The following is a 21,915-nucleotide window of genomic DNA, read 5'->3' on the forward strand; positions in this document are numbered from 1 at the left end:
CAAGCCTTTCCTCTGAAGTTGACTATGTGTCTTTGTAGCTGACTTCAAATTTCCTTTGAAATGAAAGTGATTAATTGATCCATTAATTCACTCATTAGCATGCTGGGGAGGATACGGGAGAGAGGGGGTGACTCACAGATCGGGGTCCAGGAGAGAAGTACAGATGCTGGCGGCAGGGATTGGCTCCGCCTTTATCTCAGGGTGGGACCCTCATCTCTGAGGCCAGAGGAGGGGGCGGAGGAACGGTTGCCTGGGGCAGGAGGTAGGTAGGGAAGGGGCTAGAGAGGAAGGCTATGGGCTGGGTGCCCATGTCTCTAGGGACACGTGGGTGGGCACAGCAGGAAGGAGCCGGGAGAGGGGCAGTGATGCCAGGCAGGTGCAAGCCGGACGGCGGGAGCCTGGCCAGGACAGGTGCAGGCGGGCTGTGACCGCGGGGGGCTGCCTGCTGGCGGGCCGGTGAGGTCTGGAGCTAACGCCCCACGGCCGTGTCTGGGGTAAGGTGGGCGTCATAGCAGGAGCCAGCCGGGGGCAGGGAGTTGATTTCCCAGGGGCAGAGCATTCTGGACTCCGTGTGAGAAGAGACTGAGGGGCGGGGGTGGCCCCATCCGTGGACAGGCCCCGGGACAAGCTTAAACCGCCTGATCGCATAGCACGTCTCAGTGCGCGGGCACTTTCTCCTGTGTTTGCAAGAGGCAGCAGGTCCTCCCTGAGCCAGGTGGGCAGCCAGGACACAACCGAGGGGTGCCGGTGCCCCCAGGATAGGGCCTCACAGTCTCCCGTCCTCTCTCTGCAGCTCAGTAGCCCTGCCGCAAGCCTGTTGGCCATGGACGGGACAGCCAGCCTGAGTGCCGTGGGCCGCCCCCAGCACGCCTCCGCCATCCCCGTGCCCCGCGCTGCCTCACAGAGCAGGACCCAGACCCCAGCGGCATCACCCCAGCTGCGGCCGCGCCAGGCCGGCCTGGCCCTGAGCCCCCAGCGGGCAGTCTCCCCGAGACTAGGCAAGGCCGGCGGCCCTTCCAGGGGCTCGTCCCCTAAGGGCCCCCGGGGGAGAGGCTCCCCCAAGGCCGCGGGGGCACCAAGGGAGCTGTCTGAGGGGGCGGGGGCTTCCGCCGGCTCCCCCTGGAGCAGCCCCCGGGCGGCCCCCAAGGCAGCCCTGGCCAGCCGGGCCGGGTCGAGAAGAGCTGGAGAGACACGGGGCACCCTGGGGCAGAAGAGGGAGGCCCAGGAGGGGACCGTGACCCGCCAGACCTGCGGCAGGAGCCCCTCCCGGGCCAGCTCCCGGGGAGACACGCAGATACCCGGCACTGCTGAAGCTCGAAAGCCCTCCAGCCACCCAGGGAGAGATCAGAGAGACGTTCCCGGCACGAGTTCCAGGGCGCCCAGGCCTCTGGAGCCTGAACCGCAGGCGACTTCGGGGCCTCCCTCCCCAGCCTGCAGCCCCGTGCGGAGCCCACGCCCAGCCCCAGGGGCTGTCAGCTTCGGCTCGGCCCACGCGCACGGCCAGCCGGTCATGGCCACCGTGGCCCCCTTCCGGTACAGGTAAGCTGCGGGGGGCAGTGGAGGGATGGAGCCCAGACTCGGGGCCCACGGAGGGGAGGGGCCGGTGGAGAGAACGGAAGGTGGGGGGAGTGCGGGGGTGGGGGTGGGACCCTAAGGGGGCACCCAGACCCAACTCGGCACCGCGAGACCCAGGCCCGGAGGTGCCCCCAGCACGCTCACTTCTTCGAGGACAGGCGTCAGGGTGTCACGTGGCTCATGCAGCCAGCTACAGCCTCACCCGACTCACCTGGGCCAGCCGCCGCTGAGCGAGGCCTTCCCTGCATGGTTGTGAAATCCCCGCGGACCCCCAGGAGCCCCCATGCTGCCCGCCTCTCCGCTTCCCACGCTGCCCATGGGCACCCCTGGGGGACCAGCTTCTGACGCGGGTGGCACCGTCAGCGGGGCCCGGGCCGCCCTTCACCCCAGCACGGCCCACGCGCTGAGCTGCTGGCTCTTTTCAGCAGCACGTGGGGCTCAGAGACGCGCGTCTGTCGTCTGTCCTTCCTTAACAGAAACAGGCCCCGCGTCCGAAACGGCCACCTTTACATAAGCGGCTTTCTGATCCCCAAGTGCCGCACAGTTTCCAGGTGCCTGAACACAAATGAAGTGCTTTCCCTGACGAAGCAGACTTCCTGGGGTTTTCCTCTGGGCTGATTCCAGGACGAGCTCCCCCACAGTTTGGGTCCAGACGCTCCCTGGATGCTGGGTCCCCCAGGTGGGAGCGGCTGGGGTGGAGGAGGAAAGCACACATTCACGCGAAGCCAGAAGTGTGGCCTGACCCCTGAAAAGTCTTGGGCGCCTCTGCACGTGACAGACGTGGGCCGGCACAGGGGCGCGCCCCTCTCGCCTCATGCCCAGCCTTCTGCAGGGCACCGCACTTCGTTACAGACTCCACAGGCCAAACGCGCGTTGGTGCAAGGAAAGCACACCAAGAGGAAGCCTGCCAGGGCAGTGAGGGACCCGAGGAGGCCCTGAAGGGAGGCTGCCGGCAAGGAAGCAGTTTGCCCTGAAGAAGGGCAGCCGAGGCAGCGCGAGGGCTGCTCTGAGGAGCGTGAAGGGCTGTCGTGTGTGTGATGAATGGACTCACTTGTGTGGCTCCAAAGTGCTAAGTCCACATCACAGTGTCTGCAAGTTAGCAAGAACTTTCCAGCGACCGAAGAGGCTCAGATTACCCACCAGCTGTGAGCCCCCAGCAAGGGTCCCATGGGGACCCCGCCCCTGGGGGCGCCCTGGCGTGGCCCGCATGCCCCCCCACCCCCGTGAGCTTCTTGACTTGATTCTCAAGGCTGTCAGGGCCTGTCCTGGGACTAGTCCTCTCCCCACCCGTGAGCCGCTTCCCTGCGATTCTGGGGCCTATGTCTCCTCCCTGAGTGCCTTCGCACCGATCCGTCTTTGGGGAAACGTGTCTCTGACTCCACGGTTCCAGATTACATTATCTACCCTTTGGGCCCCCTGGCAGATGTAGAATATGACATTTTCCAAAGAGGCCAGCTCTTTTTCCTCTGAACATCTCCGTCCGAACTAAACAGACATTTTCCTCTGCTCAGGACACCATTGCGTTTTAAACAGAAAAGTGTCCTGACGCCTGAGCAGGGATCTTCACGTCCCACCTCTCAGACCGTTTCAGGCCCGTGTTAGGGTTACAGGAGGGTTGTGGTTCAAAAGGCAGCCTGGGACCGAGGACGCCCCGTGGGCTATGTGGAACCGTGGGCCCCTCCGGAGCAGAGCTGGCTGCACTGGGAGGATGTGTCTGCCCCCAGGGGTCACAGACACAGTTTCCACGGAGACCTCCCTGCCCCACAGCCGGCCTCTGCACAGCTCCACCCCGCTGGGTCTCAGAGGGCTCAGCTTCCCCGACTCCAGGCCCCTCCTGCTCCTCCAGGGTATGAAGCGGCGGTGTTCTCCCGTGCATCCTTGGGAGATGTCCCTTCCCCACAGCCCAGACAGCCACCCCAGACATGCAGGACAGACACGGCAGAGACGCCTCAGTCTGCTCTGCACGCTCTGGTCCTGCCCATCTGCTTCCCTCGTCTCTGCCCTCACCCTTCTCTGCTCCACAGAGAAGAAGAGCCCAGGCCTGAGGCTGAGGGTTAGGGTGAGGGCGACGGTTTGGTGAGGGTTTAGGAGGGTGCGATAGCAGTGTCTGAAGGGTCAGGCATGGGTTTTCTTTTCTCTGGTTCAACTTCCAACCAATGTCCCGCATAGATAGTGCCATCCATTCCAGCTGGGATCACTGGGGGATGCAGGGCCTGGCTGTGTGGGGTGGAGGAGGTGAAAGGGTGCCGCTCCTGAGGTCAGAGCCCTGAGGCTGCCCCCACTGCCTGGGGTGGGCGCACTCTCGCCCTTGCTCACAGGAACAGTGACAATCAGTGTGACAGCCAGGTACTCCTATTCACTGCCCTGGCCCCCGCCCACTGGGTCGGGGTGCTCAGCTGGCTGTGTGAGGTGTGTGTGTGGTATGTGTGTGATGTGTGGTTTGTGTGTGTGTATGTGGTGTGTGTGATGTGTGGTTTGTGTGTGTGGTGTATGTGTGGTGTGTGTGATTGTGATGTGTGGTGTGTGTGATTGTGATGTGTGGGGTGTGTGTGTGGTGTATGTGTGGTGTGTGTGTGGTGTGTGTGTGTGATGTGTGGTTTGTGTGTGGTGTGTGTGTGATGTGTGTGTGTGTGGGGTGTGTGTATGTGTGATGTGTGTGTGTGTGATGTGTGGTTTGTGTGTGTAGTGTATGTGTGGTGTGTGTGTGTGTGTGAATTGTGTGGTGTGTGGTGTGTGGGGTGTGTGTGTGTGTGAGATGTGTGGTGTGTGGTGTGTGGTTTGTGTGTGTGTATGTGTGGTGTGTGTGTGGTGTGTGTGGTGTGTTTGTGTGTGTGGTGCATGTGTGGGGGGTGTCTGTGGTTTGTATGTGTGGTGTGTGTGATGTGTGTGTGTGTGTGAATTGTGTGGTGTGTGTGTGTGAGGTGTGTGGTGTGTGTGTGATATGTTGTGTGTGGTTTGTGTGTGTGGTGTGTGTGTGGTGTGTGTGATGTGGTGTGTGTGTGTGATGTGTGTGTGTGGTTTGTGTTTGTGGTGTGTGTGATGTGCGGTGTGTGTGATGTGTGGCGTGTGTGATGTGATGTGTAGTTTGTATGTGTGGTATGTGTGTGATGTGTGGTGTGTGTGTGTGTGATGTGTGTGTGTGGTGTGTGTGATGTGTGGTGTGTGTGATGTTATGTGTACTTTGTGTGGTGTGTGTGTGATGTGATGTGTGTGATGTGTGGTGTGTGTGTGTGTGTGTGTGTGTGTGTGTGGTACTCAGCTCTCACCTAGTAGTGTCCCACTGCCTTCTCAGCAGTACGCAGCACCCCCTCCGGAAAAGCCCAGCTTTAAGCTCATTGTTCTGTAGACATCTCACAGAGGCAGCATGCGGCAGTTGCTCCCAGCAAGGTGGGCCAGTGCTCCCTCTGAGCCCGCCCTGTCCCCAGTGCGGGGCCTGCAGACCCGCGAGGGCCTGGCCGCCTGAGGGGGTTTGCCAGCCAGCAAACGCCCCCACAGCCCTGGACTCTTAGGCAGGTCTGGGCCTGGAGGGCATCTCCTCGCCCGGACCCAGTGAGGCGGGGAGAGAGGAGGTCCCTCTGGTCTCTGACCCGCTCCGGTCACCCCAGAGCTGGGGACGGTCAAGCCTGGAGGGGGAGGCAGCCCCCGCCCCATGGCCCAGGCCAGCCATCGATTTCTCCTCTTGCTCACACGCCCTGCCAGCCCCTCAAGCTGCCAAAGGGCCCATTTAGCTGGAGACACGGCCGGGCAGGCGGGCGGGCGGTTGGGAGAGCCCGGGTAATTGCATGTTATAAAAGCTCCCGGAGCCTTTGTTCCTGGGAGGACTGTATCCGGGGCTTGTGCTCGGAGGCCTGTGTGCACTTGGGAGCTGATGCGTAGAGACCAACCCAGCAAGGACTCACCCTCAGGGATCTCATAGACCCACCTGGCCCTCCCCACCGTCTGCTCCATCCTCCTCACCCCTGAGCTCTCCGGAGGGGTCAGCGGCCTCCGCTTCAGAGCGCGGCCCTCCCCCGGGTGGACAGGGCAGCCTGGGGGCAGAGACCTGGCAGGACACAGGCCCCCAGGCCAGGGTTACTCGGAGTCCCTCTGCCCCGGGGTGATTCATGGTCCAGGGACTCAGGAACCCTGAGGGGTGACTGGCGTCAGGCGGCCCCCTGCCCCCAGGTGCCCCTGGCCCAACTGCCAAAGAGGCCTGCTGCCCATCCCAGGGGTGTATATGCCCATCGAGGGGGGTCCCAGCCCTGGGCGGGGAACAGCAAAAGGGAAGGCCCGAGCTCCGAGGGGAGACGCTGGAGGCCAGCGTGCGTGACCGTGAGTGACCCCGTTCTCTGTCCTGCAGGGTCCAGGCCGACCCGGAGCCACGCCCCCTCTGCCAGGGCGGCTGGGCCTCTGACGGCTACTCCAGCCCCACTGGCGGCACTGAAGAGAAACTCTCGAGCCTGGGTAAGTGCTCTGGGGCGGGGCTTCCACGGGGCGGGGCTTCCATAGGGCGGGGCTCCACATGGGGCGGGGCTCCCTCCGGGGGCGGGGCTTCCATGGGGCGGGGCGGGGCGGGGCGGGGCGGGGCGGGGCTCCCTCCGGGGGCGGGGGTCAGAGTGCCGCGGGGACCAGAAGAGCCCAGCTCTTGGGCCCCAGAGGCCTTTGGGCGTCAGTAACCAGGAGACGTGCGGGCTGTCTCTGCATCAGAGCTGCCAATGTAATGGCTTCCTCATGCTTGTGCCACACAGCCAGGGCGTGGCATGGCCAGCCCAGGAGTGGGGAGAGGACTCGCTGGCTACATCTGGGAGCCCCAGACTGCTCGGCAGAAGGCCCAACTCAAGCTGCCGTGTCTGGTGGAGGGCAGGCAGGGTTCTCCACGGTGCCAGGTGCGGGGCAGCTTTGCGAGGTGGGCTTCACAAAAAGAAGCCCCTTCACAAAGGAAGAGAGCCCCCCCACCTCCTGCAAGCTTCCTGGGCAGCGGGCAAGGCTCTCCGTCTTGTGGTCAGTGTCCACCTTGGCCAAGGACACCCCAGGCTCTTTGATGGGTGGGATGGGGAGAGATTTGGGGCCTGCCTATGCTTTGGGGAAGGGGCCTGTACTCTGAGCCTGAAGAAACGAGAGGAGAGGAAGGGAAGGGAGTTTGGGGGGCTGCACTCACTTGTCACTGCTCTCATTCAACCAACAAACCATCAGGGCCTCTCTGTGCAGCAGGGGGAGGCTTTCTATGACGACGTGCCCCCAAGCAGGGTGCTGGGCGCCGCCTTTGTTTGTCCCAAGTGGGTCCACTGCCAGCTGCTCCTTCTGCGTCTGCTCCAGGCAGTGTGGGGGTGTCCATGCCAGTGCCCCAGCCCTCCGCACGCCCACCGGCTGTGCCAGGGAGACCCGGCGCTGGTCCCATCTGCTGACACACCCCTTGGTTGCTGTCATGCGGACATTGCCTTAGTCTCCATTGGATCTTAATTTGGAAAGCCAGGGCCGGGGTGCCCAGCACCCGCATATGAGGCCACGTGGGAGAGGACCAGGAGGGTCGTCCCAAGATCAGCACAGGTGATCGCCTCCACTTTGTGCGTGTGCAAGTGCTGCGCGGGCAGGGGATGGCAGGGCCCCTCACCCTCACGCGCGCGTCCGCGTGTCTTGGGGGCCTGCGCCTCTGCCCCGGCGTCTCCCTCAAGGCAGATCTGCATCCCTCCTCCCTCTCCTGCTGAGCTGACTCCCTCTTTAAGCCACACTCATTTGTTCATACCTTGTGGGTTTAGGAGAGAAAACCCCAGATCCAGCGCTTCCTCCCAGGGCAGGAGGGGCTGGGACACCGCCTTGGGGCTCCCAGGCAGCCACATGCCACCCTCCACCGACTCTCCCCAGGATCCTTGGGCTGGATCTGGGTCTCCAGGCTGCAGAGGCCTTGGGCTCAAAGGCGCTGAGGGTCACAGCCCTCACAGACAGTGTGTGCGTAATAAGTCACTTCTGCCGTGTCCGACTCTGTGAGTTCATGGACTGTATCCTGCCAGGCCACTCTGTCCATGGGATTCTCCAGGGAAGAATACTAGAGTGGGTTGCCATTTCCTCTCCAGGGGATCTTCCCCACACAGGGATCGAGTCCGCATCTCTTTATATCTCCTGCGTTGGCAGGCAGGTTCTTTAGCACTAGCGCTACCTGGGAAGCCCTTACGGACAGTGAGGCTACCCTAACAGATGGTTCAGTTCAGTTCAGTTCAGTTCAGTCACTCAGTCATGTCCGACTCTCCACGACCCCATGAATCACAGTACACCAGGCCTCCCTGTCCATCACCAACTCCCGGAGTTCACTCAAACTCATGTCCACAGAGTCGGTGATGCCATCCAGCCATCTCATTCTCTGTTGTCCCCTTCTCCTCCCACCCCCAACCTTTCCCAGCATCAGAGTCTTTTCCAGTGAGTCAGCTCGTCGCATGAGGTGGCCAAAGTATTGCAGTTTCAGCTTTAGCATCAGTCCTTCCAATGAATACCCAGGATTGATCTCCTTTAGAATGGACTGGTTGGATCTCCTTGCAGTACAAGGGACCTCACCCAAATGTGGCCTCATTTTCGCCAGGAAGAGAGGCTCAGGGAGGGAGGGTGACCTGCTCAAAGCGGCGTCTGTGGTTCACGAGTAGCTGAGCTGAGACCAGGACCGTGGCCTCGACTCCCCAGACACCAGGAGGACCAGACACACAACAGCTGCGGTCTGTGGAGCACCTGCTATGCGCAGGGCTCAGCACCAGGCGCTCCCGCAACGCCCCTCGTAAGCACACGACACACACTTCACCTTGGTTGGGCCTGCTGCGCTGCTGGAGCCAGGGGCTCAGCAAGGTTTTGCAAAAGCTTGTCTGAAGACGCACAGCGAGGGCTGCCCAGGACTGGAGTCTGGGCCCCGCCTTGCCTTCCCATGTGCTGGGCTCAGCTGGGCTTTCCTCACCTCCGCTGGTGGGACAGTCCCCGCCCAGCCTGAATGCCACTGGCTCTGCATCCCAAGCTGGTTTTGTTTGCACTGGGCTAACCCCCTTCCCACCCGCCTTCCCACCCTCTGGGGACTTTGAGGCCGGGCGTGTGTCCCAGCCATCTGTGAAGAGAGGATGCACAGACAATCGACGGGAAGCACAGCCCATGCTCCAGGCAGGCAGTGTGGGCTGTGGTCTCGGGGGCAGGGCTTCCGTGGGGCCGGAGGGATGTGGAGGTGGGGACCCAGGCCCCCGCTGAGCATCACAGCCTTGCCTTTGCTGGCTGTGCTGCCTTGGGCTGGTTCCTGGCCTCCCTGTGCCTCCGTGATGACACTCGCTCCTGCTTCCAAGGGCTACATGGAGCTAAAAGGCACCCACACAGTAGAAGCCCTGAGAAACTTTGCCCAGCACACAGAGCCTCTCAGCACATGCTGACCTGCTGCTGCGGCTTGGTGGGGCAGACTGGGAGGGGGCATGCTCCTAAGGTGCCCACCTTCCAGGTGGCGGGGCAGGGGATGGGGACATCCCAAGGTGGTCCAGCCAGGATTGGAGCCCAGCCTTCAGAAGTCACGCTGTAGGCCGTCCCAGCCGTGACCTCACTGCAGGGTTGTGGGGGACGTTCTGGGTCCTGGGCGCCCTGGGAGGCTGGACAGCTGTGAGACAGCCAGTGAGGTGGAGCCTGGCTTGGGGAGGGTTAGGGAGGGAGAGGCTGGAGCAGTGAGGTCGCTGAGGAAGCTGGCAGGGAGGGATGGAAAACCCGAGGGGTCTGGACTCGGTTTCTTTGGGGGTAGGGAGGAGCCTGGGGATTCTGGGATGGGACTTGTCTCCAGGCAGGGGGCTCAGCCCATTTCAGTGGAGGGTCAGAATGAGCAGAGGCCGGGCAGCCCGGGCCCCCTAACCACTCCCACTCTAGAAGGGACGCCAGGAGTTCTCATGTGTTTGCACCATGAGTACAGAGCAGGCAAGGCCTGACTTCCCTGTTTCCTGTTCTGGCCAAGAACATGGGGCCCTATGTTATCCACCTCCAGAGAGTTATACCCAGTGAACCAATTTTTATTCAGCACTGAGTACATGCCAGGCTCTGCTCTAGACACTTGGGTACATCCAGGGACAAAACAGGCACAAGCTTTGCCCTGTGGGGCTTCTGCGGCCATGGAGCTGTGCAGAGCTCAGCCTGTGCGACTGCACATGAGCTGCATGGAGGCCCCATGGTGAAGCCCCAGCTCTGGACTGTGCGAACATCCCAGCAAGCAAGGGCAGAGCTCTGTTTTCGGGAAGCCCCCTGAGAACATGAGCAGCGGCCATCTTCAGTGTGGGGAAGGATGGTGGGAGGGAGAATGCTCACTGCCCGCCATGGTCTTTCTGGAGGCTGCAGCCTGTCCCTGTGTCCCGTGCCTGCCTGTCCTGGACTCAGCTCCTCCCAGCATGGCTTTGAGATCCAACCTCTGGCCTCAGATGAACTGGCGCTCATTCCTCTGCAGGCTGTGGGCGGATCTTAAGGGTGAGGGTGCTTACTAAGGGGAGGTGGCTGGGTCACCTGCGGTCTCTCCAGACCAGACTGCTCTGTCCAACCTAGGGACAGTTTTCCAGGGACCAGGGGGACAGATAGGAATCCCAGCTGGGGTGGGGGATGTTTGGTAGATCCTCACCACCATCCATCCTTCTGTGACTGGCGGAAAGACTTCGGCTCCGGGGTTGTCCTGAAGACTCAGCTTCACAGGGCTTTGCCCCTCCCACCCCTCCCGCACCCCAGCAAAGGCAGGCCAGTCCTCTTCCCAGCTTCTGGGGAAGCCGGGCAGATGAAAAGCCCTCCCAGCCAATGACGGGCGAGGCTTCAGTCCCTCCCTGGGCACCACTGAATGGGCAGAACAGGGTGTAGAGCATCCGCTGCCCATAGCTCCCCACCCCCCATGAGGAGAGGATTAGGGTCCCCGCCAAGAGACTCCCCACAAGAAGACAGCCCGCAGCCCACCCAGAAGGAGCTCTGGGAGACGCCCTGGAGAGTGAAGGGACCTGGACACAGTGGCCAGGAGGGTTAAGGACTGAGAACCACCCCGGGTAACATTCATTCCCTGCTCATCCTTCAAGGGGCAAGAGGAATCGAAACCCCGCCTTCCTGGGTCCCCGGGGGTGCGGCCAGGAGCTTCAGAGCGAGCTGAAGATGACTGCAGGGTCAGGGCAGAGGGCAGGCGGGTGCAGGGCCACCCCAGGCCAGGGGCTGTCCCTGCCCCGAGAGCTGGCTCTGGGGGCAGAAGGATTGAGGTCACAGTGGGAGGGACCTCCAGCCGGAGGGGCTCAGCCCCAGGGTGGGGCGGTCCACAGTCCAGGCAGGAGCTGCAGCCCATGAGCTCGCTGCATGCTTCCTCCCTGGGAGGCTGGGCCTCCGTGGAGCTGAGCGGGTGGGGCACAGGACAGAAGCATCTGGGATGAGATCAAGCTCATGTGGGAAGGCCGAGTCCCTGGCCCCTCTCCTGTGGGTATTCTGGGCATTCGCAGGGCGGTTTGTGAGTGCCAAGGGGTCGTACCATTCATTGAGATAGGAGCCCCGCTGCACTCTTCTGTTAGGTTTAACTCCTCGTTTAAAACCTAACAAAGCTCTGGTAAAGCACAGAGGTGCCACCTGAGAAGCACAGGAGGGGAGTGTCCCTGCAGGTAGGAAGAGGCGGGCTTGTTAGCTCAGCCGGACCCTCAGGTCCGTGGAGGCTTCCCCTTTCTATTGGGGCTGGCTTCAATATTTTTGCATCAAGGACCTCTTTCAGAACCTGATGGACCCTATGATATGTCTCCCAGAGAGATGAACGTGTTCACAGCACAAAACTTGGGCATCTGACAGTTGGTTGATGGACATTCTATATCCAGTTGGTGAGCACTGACAGATTCTGCTCTGTTGGCAGTGAGGTCATCACAGGGCTGCCAGACCACCTGCGTTTGGCCCGGTGTTTCCTTCCTCTGGCTTTTGGGTTTCGTGGCCCACAGCAAGGTAATAGGGTTCCATGTAAGAGCACCTGTTCCACCCTAAAGCAGAAAACTGAGTACAGTTGTCTTTGAAGTTCCTCTGAGCATTGTGGTTCAATGATCTTAGAACAGCCAACCCTGCGTGGACGGGTCACAGAGGCCTGTAGTTTCGCCCGCACAGAGGACATGCCCACACATGCGGTTCATGGGTCTCTATCCCACATGACCGCACACAGCCAGCAGATGCCACCCGCCCCATCTCCTGCCTGGAGTTCCTGCCACCAGTGCGCCCCCCTCCCCGCAGCCTGCAGTTGCTATGACAACCAATGGCTGGTCCTGGTCTCAGGATGCTGTACCTGGGCCTCATGGAGCTCCTCTGGGGCCCAGTATGCAATGGACATCCCAGCAGGTGTGGGGGGGATGGTTGCCATGGCAACACACAAGCCGAGCCCACATGGGAGACATCGCCTTCTTACCCTGGTCTGTCAGCTGGGAGCTGGCCTCCGACTTCACCAAGTCCAGTTTCAGACTGAGTCCTGGATCAGGTGCTTCCTCCCGCCCCTTCAGCTGGAAGCCCACCCCCACTCCCAGCTGACCTCTTCCTGACCAGCCAAAGTGCAGAGAAGGTAGGCATTCTCTTAAGGCCACACAGCGAGTCCTGAAGAGAACCCAGCGTCCCCAGCACTTGAGAACAGGGAAGCCCCCAAGGGTCCTGCATGGTTAGGGCTGCCAGGTCCTCTGGAATGACCAGGACCGCAGGACAGCGGTCCTGCGGCTGAGCCGTGAAGGGACCTCGGTGCTGGGCGTGGAGGAGGAGACCACCCCGCCCTCCCCCGGGGTTCTGCAGGCCAGGCCGAGCGTGACTGCTGGCCTGGATCTGGCAGACCCCAGGCAGGCGGGACGGGCATCCGGGCCCAGGGGGTGCCTGGACAGGTAGGAGGGGCGGGGCCTCCTTCCTGATGCCCGTACCCACTGCGGGGCCCCGGGCTCCTACCCCACCAGGACCCTGAGTTTCCTGCTATGGGGCTCCACACTTCTTGGGGTCACTTGTGATTGTTCAGTAAGTCCCCAGGACAGCAGAACTGGCGGGCAGACGTGAGTGCCCCAGCCTGTGTTCAAATCCTGATCCCCGTGGCAGCCTGCCGGGTGGTCCTGGTTCAGCGTATTTCTCTGTAAAACAAAGACAATGACAGCCCTGGATTTGGAGGGTTTGATGGAACACGCCCACCACGTTTCTCGGGTCCCTGGCAACGGCAGGTGCCAAGTGGCAGTAAGACCCCTGGCCTGCGGCTCCCAGACATCCACGGCCCTTGCTGACTGCCATGGAGGGGAGTCGCAGTCAGCCCAGGCAGCTTCAACAGCAGAAGTGTACTTCTCATGGGTCTGGAGGCTGAGAAGTCCAAGGTCAGGGTGCTGGCCGTTTCAGTTCATGGTGGGAGCTCTCATATTGGGGACAACCATCTTCTTGCTGTATCCACACACAGCTCAGAGGATGCAAGCACCCTGGTGCCTTTACTTATAAGGCACAAGTGACCCGCCCTTGTGGCCTAATGACCTCCCAAATGCCCTATCTTCAAGCACGTCACACTGGGGATCAGTTTCAGTTTGTGAATTTGGGGGGATGTCAACACAGTCTGTAATAGGGGGCTTACAATTTAGCTGGAGGGAAAGGACTGTCTGCCTTGGATATGACTAAGCAGGATTTGTCTATCTGGCCCCCTGACTGTAACAGGTAGAGAGGAAAGTTCAAGATCAGTGTGGGATGTAGTCAGAGAAGGCTTCCTAGAGGAGGCGGCCCTGAGGCTGGGGCTTAAAGGGTGAATTGGAGTTGAATTCATACATGAGGAGAGCATCAGAGCCAAGCTCCGAGTATGCCTGTTGGTTGGCACTGCCCTCCACAGTGGTCAATAACCAGGGTTGGTGGGGGGGTACAGTCCTTCCCTGGAAGGGTCACCAAGTCAGAGCTGCGCACCTCTGCCCACTGTCGTGGGGTTCTGGCATTCTGTGGGGGTCCTGGGTGCCTGCTCAGAGTAGGAGGGGAGCCCCAGTGTCTGGCTGTGCATGCCAGGCGCCCCCACCGAGAAGCAGAGGGCCTGTGTTCTCGCCCGGGGTCAGGACACCCGGCGGGCATTTGAGAGACAGAGCAAGGAGCCGCAGCCCAGCTGCAAGTCTCCTTCCCTCCCAGGCCAGCAACCCTCCAGCTACAGTCCCCATTCTGCATACCCTGAGCAGCCAGCCCCTGAGGCAGGGGCCTGCACCTTCTCAGCCCAGGAGAGCCTGGCCCTCCAGGGGGACTCCCGCCTCAGCCCTGGGCCCTGAGGCCTCCCTGGCCCGGCCCCAACATCACATGATGGCATGCTCACCCCCCCCCATCGGCATGCTGGCCCAGGATGTGTGCGTTCCCAGGAACAGGGTCACCCCACCCTCCAGCAGTCCTCCCCAAGACGCCAGGCCAGAGGCACACAGGGACCGCGGCCCCAGCTCCACCCCCGGTCTTCCATTTCCTGGGCCCCATCTGCCGCAACACAGGACGGCAAACCTCTCTTCTGGGCCCCCACCCCTGACCTTGAGCCCATGAGCAAACCCCTAACCCTAAAGTTCAGGGAGCCCCCTGGCCAGGGAGGCTGAGCCAGGGCCCCTCAGAGTCCACAGAAATGTCTCAGGCCCTGGAAAGCTGAGGCTGGGAGGAAGCAAGTGGGTCAGTCTGGGAGGGCTTCCTGGACGAGGTATGAGCCAGCTGGGGCTCCCACGCCGGATCACTGCGTCCACCGGCTACTTTTCTCCTCTGGTAGGAGGCAGTCCACCCGCTCTGGAGGGCGGGACTGCCCAGTGCAGGAGGGGACGTGAGGACTTCTTGCCCACTCATGCCAGAGGCCCCCGAGGTATGCAGCACAGAGATGGGGAAGGAGAAAGTCTCAGCTGTGACCCGTCCCGAGGTCAGAAGGATGGGAGCTTCCTGCAGGGGCAGGGAGAGGGACTGCTGGCCCCCCTGGGCCCAGGGCTGCAGGGACCGGAGGGAAGGTGTGGCTGGGAGCCGTCCTGGGGCCTGGCTGCTGTTCCGGCCCAGCTGCGCTGTCTCTCACCACGGGCACCAGAGGTCACCGCTGTTGACAGCCGCACACATCTGCTCTGAGTCACGCACCGTTCACTCTGCCGCTCGTCATTCACCAAGTATTCCCGAGAGCCCACTGTGCGCAAAGGGCCGCGGTGGGTTCTGGGAAAAGCTCATGGTCGGTAGACCAGCCGAGGGTGGATCCTCGGGAATCACAGACGGGTGGATGAAGGCTGCTGATGGGATGCCAGGAAATTATCACATCGGCTGCAGAAAAGCGTGTGGGGAGTCAGGAGAGGCATGCAGAGGAGAGCCCAGGGCTGCAGGAAGGGCTGGGGAACAGAGGGCCTAGTCTCTCCCGAGGGCTTCCCAACCTTTCACGGCAGCCCCGAGCCCAGAGCCACGCAGGCCGCAATCCCTGGAGTGGCCTAGGCCTCCTCTCTTTCACATGCCCGCTTCTGCTCCAGCGGCAAATCCCAACGGCTTCAGCGCATGCCCAGAGTCAGCCATTCCTCCCCGCCGCCAAGGCACCCGCCCGCCCTGAGCCACCATCTTCTCTCCCCTCAATTTTTGCAGCCCTGTCTGCCAGGAGCCCAACCCAGAAGCCATGGGACCCTCCCCAGGGGAGCTGCCCATGCCGGTCCTCTGCCCCAAGCCTGCTGGGCTCCCACCCCACTGAGCCAAAGCCGGGCAGGGACCACCACGGCTTCCATCACATCCTGACCTTGGCCCTGTCCTCCTCTCCAGCAGATGTGTATCTGGTCCCGAGGTTCACCAGGCACACCCTGCCCCTGGGCCTTTGCACGGGCTGTTGCTGCTGCCTGGAAACGTCTTCCCCAGGCGCCCAGACTGAGCGCCTCTCTTCGGACCTCTCCTCAAACGTGCATCCTCAGCACAGCCTCCCTGGGTCACCCAGCCACACGCTGGCCACCTGCCCTCGGCTGCTTCACGCTCCCCTCCCAGCTCTGCTCCTTCTCCTCAGCGCTTCTCAGGAGCTAGCCTCCTGCCTGTCCCTCCTGTTTGACTGGACGTCCCAGGAGGACACATTTCCATCTGCGCATCCCCAGCACGTCCCAGCGCCTGTCGGGGCCGCCTTCAGAGGCGCGGGGCACACGTGAGGGGCGGGGGCTAGCTGTCCATCTGCAGATGAGACTCCAGCTCCCCGCCCGCGGGGCCTGCAGCCTGGCCTCAGGTGTGTTCTGGACGCTCAGAAAATCCCTGCTGAGGGGACGGACATAGGGTGGGGACAGAGGCAAGGGCGGAAGGACGAGGGCGTCAGTGGCTGGAGGGCTCTCCACAGAGGCCGGGAGTTGGGAGGGGATGAGCTCAGCACAGGGGCCATCAGGGCCCCTGAAAGGCGGGGCTGGCCCCCCAGGTCCCGGCAGCGGGCACAGAAGTCGAGGGAACACCCCCTCTGCTCTGCCCTCAGCCCGCGAGGAGCTGAGTGTGGACTCACCTGCCCGCTCCCCTGCCTGAGTCCCTCTTCTCCCAAGGTCACCCTTCAAGGTCCGTCGGGTGAGGGCATCCAAGCCCCCTTCCCAGCAGAGACCCTCTCTCAGGTGGAGGGGCAGGGCCTGTGGCTCCCGGTCCCCGGCAGGGGACGGAGCGTCACACTGCGTGCCTGTCCCTGGCCGGGGGCCTGTGTCTCCATTCTTCAAATAGCTCCACGGTTTCGGTCAGCAGACGCAGTCAGCCCACTCCCCCCACCGCCACTGCAGAGACTGCTGTGCCGTGGCAGAGAGGAGGGCGAGGATGAGAGGTCTGGGGGCCTGGAGACCGGGGGCCGTCATGATTGCAAATCAGCCTCCTTTCCACGTCCCCTCTGGAGCCGGCACAGGGCCCAGTCCCCTCCACAGGCCACCGCGCCGTCCACACCCACTCCCCGCCCAGCTGGGCCTCCGCTTCCCCGGGCTGGCGCTGGGGTGCGTGACAGGGCAGGAGCCTCTCTTTTTAGGAACCACTCAAGGAAGCAATCTGCATGTATTGGCTTTATCGACTGATGCTGGAATGGCCGTTGCCACGGCAGCGAGCGCTCCCACTGCAGTGGAGGATGGTGGGAAACTCTGGCTGTGAAAGGAATAGAGAGAGCAGAGGGCGGGGGCGTCTGTAAGTTCCAGGACGACGGTTTAAAGGGGCCTCCCCGCGGCCGTGGCGAGACCCTTCAGAGAGGGGCGGGAGGGGCCGGGCGGACAGATGAGGACCGGCCTGCGGACTCAGCACCGAACTGGCCCAGGAGAGGATGTGGAAGTGTCTTCCATCTCGTAGACTGACAGGTGGTGCTTCATGCAGAGGGAGGGGGAGGTGGGCTCATGTGTCCTTTCTGGAAAACACTCTCTTCTGGAAGAAGGTGAGATTTCAGGAGCCGATTATTGAGGGAAGGGAACAATTACTGGGGTCCGGGGCATACGACGCCCCTTGAGAAGAGACACAGGGGAATAAAGGGAGGGACCAGGCGGGAATGCAGGCGCCGAGCGAGTGAGGTACTGAGGAAGGGGCCCAGGCCCCGGCGGGCAGTGGGCAGAGCAGCAGCCGGAGCGGGGCCATATCCGCTCCCGAGACCAGGCGGGGAGGAGGGGAGCCGCAGGCGGGGTGCAGAGACGCTGGCCCAAACGACTGGAGCGGAGCGCCGGCCGCTGTCCACAGTGGCACCCAGGCTGGGACGGGCCACAGCGCCAGGCCGGTGGCAGGGCAGCACAGCAGCCAGTCAGCCCCCGTCTGCCTCAGAGGAGATGGAGTCCATGTGCGCAAACAGCCCCCTGGGGCATCAGGGAACAGTGTTCCCAGATTCTCGAGCTGCTGGTTTTAGGGATGCTGAGACACCCTCATGACTGGATTCGCTGTGTTGTGTGCAGCCTAGAGAAGACCCCTGGGTGAGGCTGGGGACTTGGGAGGCTGTGATGATTTCAGGAAGAGTGGCTTGTGTTGGGAAAGGGCGGGCTTGTCACCTAGACCTTTGGCGCCAACGGTGGCACTGGATCCCGTCCTCCAGCTGGGAGGGTTTGGGCTTGAGCATGGGTGTCTCCCATGTGACCCGGCGGGGGGAAGACCTTCGGACCAGTCTCCTCCTCTGCGCAGGCCCGGAGGCCCGTCTGCGCGGTGCCCTCTTGCCGCGGGATCATCTAGTGAACTCGCACCCGCTCTGCCCCCCACCCCCGCTGCTGGGCACCCCCACCTCCGGCTCCCTGCCCCCCTGGTCTGAGCCCTTCCCTACTTATGCTGATCATACTCCAGGAAGCTTCCGAGAATTCCTTCACGCGTCCTCCCACCTGCCACACCCGCTCACATGTATGGGGGACCGCCCAAGTATGTGCTGGAGTTTGGGGTCACAGCAGCAGGGACACAGGGGGCCTGCCCCCGGGTTCAGAGCCCCTCACTCCTCCTGGAAAGAGCACTGCGCACCTCTGTCCGCCTGCGCGGGACACGCCGCTGGGCCTGGGTGCTGTTTCCCAGGAATAGGAGCAGCCTCATCCGAGTCTAGTTCGTTATTCTGCGGGTTCTGCCGGACACTGAGCTCCCAAGGCCAGCACTGCCGTCTTTCTCTGTTTCTCCGAGGCCCAGTCCAGGGTCCACGTCTCTCAGCAAACGCCCTTCTGCCTGAGGCGTCTGTGCTCAGTCTGTGGCCAGTGCATCCACGCTGCCACAGGCCTGGGACCTGCAGGCTTTACGTGTTTCGGTCAGACCCCGGGACCCTGCCAGCCCAGGAGCCATGCAGGGAGCAGGCCCGGAGCCCCGCACTCAGGCCTCCAAACCCATGTCACCATCTGCTCTGCCAAGGTGCCGGGAGACAAGCTCCGTCTAAGCGTGTGGGAGCCGGTGGCGGGGTGGGGGTGGGGGTGGGGTGGGGGGACAGACAGGTACACAAATGCCTCTGGCACAGGCAGGCTGTGCCTCACTAGCTGAGCTGAGCAAGGGCCAGGAGAGTGGGGACAGCAGGAGCCTCAGAGTCTGGGGGCGCCTGGGGCTGCAGAGATGGAGGGTGGCAATGGGGTGACTCCCCGGGCCCCCCATTCCTCCCATCCCTCTCACTCCTGCCTGAGGACTGTTTGCTCAGCAACTTGGTCCTGGCCGGGGAGGCCACGGAGGATGGGCAGTGTCGTGTCTCCTGAGGCCAGGAGTGTCCAGTGCTCCCTGGGGCCAGCCCCATCAGCCTTCAGTCTCCACCCCTCCACACTGCCCTCTTCCCTGGGCAGGTGGGGGCGGCTAGGAAAACATCTTTTTATTGGCTTTTCAGCCCCCACCACTGCTCGGGCAGGCGAGAGGCCAGGGCCGAGCCCTCCTGATGCCCTGGGCTTGATGGAGCACTTCCCTTTAACTCTGAGGCCGGTACTCTAGTCCCGGGAGAGAAGCCAGAGATCCAGGGGCTGCAGTGACTTTGACAAGGTCACGCAGTCAGACCCAGACGCCAAGTTCAGCCCCCTTCTCCAGCTCCCGGAGGCCCCTCCCCAGTCCACGAGGCCAGTCTCTCCAAGCCGCCCCCGGCTCCTTCCTCCGGAGGCGTCCCCACCTCAGGAGGGCAGCCTTGAGCCTCGCAGAGGACGGAGGTGGGGCGGGAGCATCCCAGACGTGGGGGCGGGGAGCCGGCTGCCAGCGCCTCCCCCAGGCCCGCTCGACCCACTGTTACCTCCGAGTCCCGAGCCGCCCAGCCTCAGCCCCCTTTACCTGAACTCCCCACCGGCTCAGCAGACCCTCCCACCGCCACCGCCCCCCGGGCGCGGCAGGGGACCACCCGTGCCCCAGATCCTGCCCGCTCCGCGCCGAAAGCGAGGAGAAAACCGGGTCGAATCCCTCATCCCCACACCCCTCCGCCCCTGAATCTCGGCTGCAGACACCACCCGCTCCCGAGCCAGAAATAGACTCTCGCGCCCAGCTCCGCGCGCGCGCACAGCCCTCCCCGCCGCCGCCCGCCCCCTCCTTCCTGCGCCCCGAGTCGCAGCCCGCAGCCTCCGCTCCCGCTGGCGGGCGGCTCACGGCCCGCGGGACCCACCGGCCGGGCGGGGAGGGGCCCGGGGTCCGCGCCGGGCGTCCGGAGCGCCGGCGAGCTTCTGGGCGTGTGTTCCTCTTTGATCGATTTAAATATTTTGATCTGTCTCTCCCCGCCCCGCCCCTTCCCCCGCCCCGCCGCTCCCCGGCTTCTGCCCTCCCCGCCGCCCGCCTGGCGTTCCTCCCCCGCGCCTCGGCCCCCTCCGCTCCTCCGCGGCTTCTTCCGTCCCTTCCCTCCCCCGCCCCGCCCCCGGTGCCTGCAGACGCCCGGATCCTCCATGCGCTCCTCGCCGGCAGAATGCTGGGCGGCAGCGTCAAGAGCGCGCAGCCCGAGGCGGAGCTGAGCGGCGGCGGCGGCGAGGGCGCGGACGAACCTCGGGGCGCGGGCCGGAAGGCGGCGGCGGACAGCAGAGCCATGCTGCCCAAGCGCGCCAAGGCGCCCGGCGGCGGCGGCGGCACAGCCAAGGCCGGCGCGGCGGAGCTCAAGGTCTTCAAGTCCGGCAGCGTGGACGGCCGAGTCCCCGGCGGGCCGCCCGCCTCCAACCTGCGCAAGCAGAAGTCGCTCACCAACCTCTCGTTCCTCACGGACTCGGAGAAGAAGATGCAGCTGTACGAGCCCGAGTGGAGCGACGACATGGCCAAGGCGCCCAAGGGCTCGGGCAAGGGCGGCCCCAAGGGCCGCGAGGCTCCGCTGATGTCCAAGACGCTGTCCAAGTCCGAGCACTCTCTCTTCCAGGCCAAGGGCGGCCCGGCGGGCGGCGCCAAGACCCCCCTGGCTCCGCTCGCGCCCAGCCTGGGGAAGCCAAGCCGGATCCCGCGCGGCCCCTACGCCGAGGTCAAGCCGCTCAGCAAAGCTCCGGAGGCGGCCGTGAGCGACGACGCCAAGTCGGACGACGAGCTGCTCTCCAGCAAGGCCAAGGCGCAGAAGGGCTCAGGGCCCGCGCCCCCCGCCAAGGGCCAGGAGGAGCGCGCCTTCCTTAAGGTGGACCCCGAGCTCGTGGTGACCGTGCTGGGAGACCTGGAGCAGCTGCTCTTCAGCCAGGTGCTGGGTGAGTCCGCGTCCCGCCCCGCCCCTGTCGTTCCCCTCGCGCTGCCGGGGAAGGTGTTGGGGGAGCAGCCTCACTCCGCTGCCCCCTCCCCGCTGCGGGGCTCTGCGGACCCCGGGCGGGCTGTGCGGGGACACTGCGCCCAGATGTGCCCGACTGGCCCACCCCCAGGTGCATGTGGCCGAAGTGCGCCTCGGTAGGTATGGATGTCCCCGGGCCGGAGCCCCGGCTCGGCGCTGGCCTGTCGGAGGTGAGCTTGGACAATGAGGTGCCGGGCTTAGCTTCTCAGAGACAGAGTCCATCAGCTTCCTGGAATCTTAAAGCCTAGCGTCCTCATTTGGCAAAATCTGGGGACTGGTGGAGACCACAGCCGCGTCGTGGTCTGTTCTGGGCTGGAGCGTATCGCCGGGGGAGAGCCGGGCGGGAGCCAGGGTAGAGGCCAGCTGTGGGGGGACAGAGGTGAGCGCTGTTCGGCCGCGGAGCAGCGCTGAGGCTCCGCTTCCTCTGTGGATCCCCGGCGGGAGCGCGCGTCGGATTTCCCGGGTGTGGGTGTTTTGGCAGGGAGACGCTCCTGGGACCTGGGGGCCGGCGGGCAGCCAGCTGCGCGCATCTGGACGCGCGTCCTGTACCTCGGCCCGGCTGTGGCCCGCACCCCCACCCCACCCCACCCCACCCCCGGTGTTTAGCGCGTGGGGAGAGGTTTGGGGGTCACGCGGAGACTCCCCGCTGACCGGGAGGCCTTATTCTTTAGGCTAACGGGGGCCGGGCGGGCGGGGAGCAGGAACAAAGCTCGCTGGCGGAGGAGGCGCGGAGAGCTGCTCCATTGTTCTCCGACCTGAGGAGCCTGAGCGGCAAACCCGGACCAGGCCCGGGGCCGCGCCCGCTCTCCCGGAACGCAGCGTCCTGGGAGGGAAGCACCAGCGAGGCGCGGGGCAAGGTGGTGCCCCCGGGGGCCGGCGCGGCCGTGCCCGGGAGGACAGCGGCGAGGCCCGGGGCTGGAGGCCGCCCGCGCTCCGCGGACTGGCTGCGGTGGCGGCGGGGACGTGGTCCCCGGGCCGAGGGACCCGGCGTCCCCGGTCCCCACCAGCGCCCGCCCCGCCGGGGGCTGCGGAGGGGCGTGTCCGTGCGCGCGCGGGGCGGGGCCGGCGGGCTGCGGCCCTCGTGACGGACAGGCCGCGGCGGGGCGCGCGGGGGCTCGGCCGGCGCCCGGGGGCGGCCGCGCTGCGAGCACTGGTGGGCCGCGACCTTCCAGGGGCCCCGAGGGCCCTGCGGGGCCGGGGTGACGGACCCCCGGCAGGGCGGCTCTGGATTCAGGAGCTTGCGGAGGAGGCCGCATACGGGCTCTGCAGTGGGTGGGGGCTGGACACCCGCA

The 21,915-nt window shown here is 64.0% G+C and overlaps 1 protein-coding gene across 5 annotated transcripts in view; it reads left to right on the forward strand.

Annotated features, from left to right (window-relative positions):
* NAV1 (neuron navigator 1) overlaps positions 1–21,915 on the forward strand; it is a 203,091-nt gene that overhangs the window by 56,264 nt on the left and 124,912 nt on the right. For 3 of the 5 annotated variants that reach the window (XM_088845183.1, XM_055418884.2, XM_088845184.1), the window contains 3 exons: positions 794–1,539; positions 5,915–6,018; positions 19,761–20,546. In XM_088845183.1, the coding sequence (XP_088701309.1) occupies positions 824–1,539; positions 5,915–6,018; positions 19,761–20,546 (1,606 nt within the window). In that variant the 5' untranslated portion in view covers positions 794–823. Of the gene's footprint in view, positions 1–793; positions 1,540–5,914; positions 6,019–14,257; positions 14,348–19,760; positions 20,547–21,915 lie in introns of all 5 variants that reach the window. The other 2 variants (XM_088845187.1, XM_088845185.1) reach the window with 2 other exon arrangements.

The sequence above is a fragment of the Moschus berezovskii genome, chromosome 17 (genome assembly GCF_049115385.1).
Source record: "Moschus berezovskii isolate FMDL1 chromosome 17, NW_MosBer_1.0, whole genome shotgun sequence".
Lineage (NCBI taxonomy): Eukaryota > Metazoa > Chordata > Mammalia > Artiodactyla > Moschidae > Moschus > Moschus berezovskii.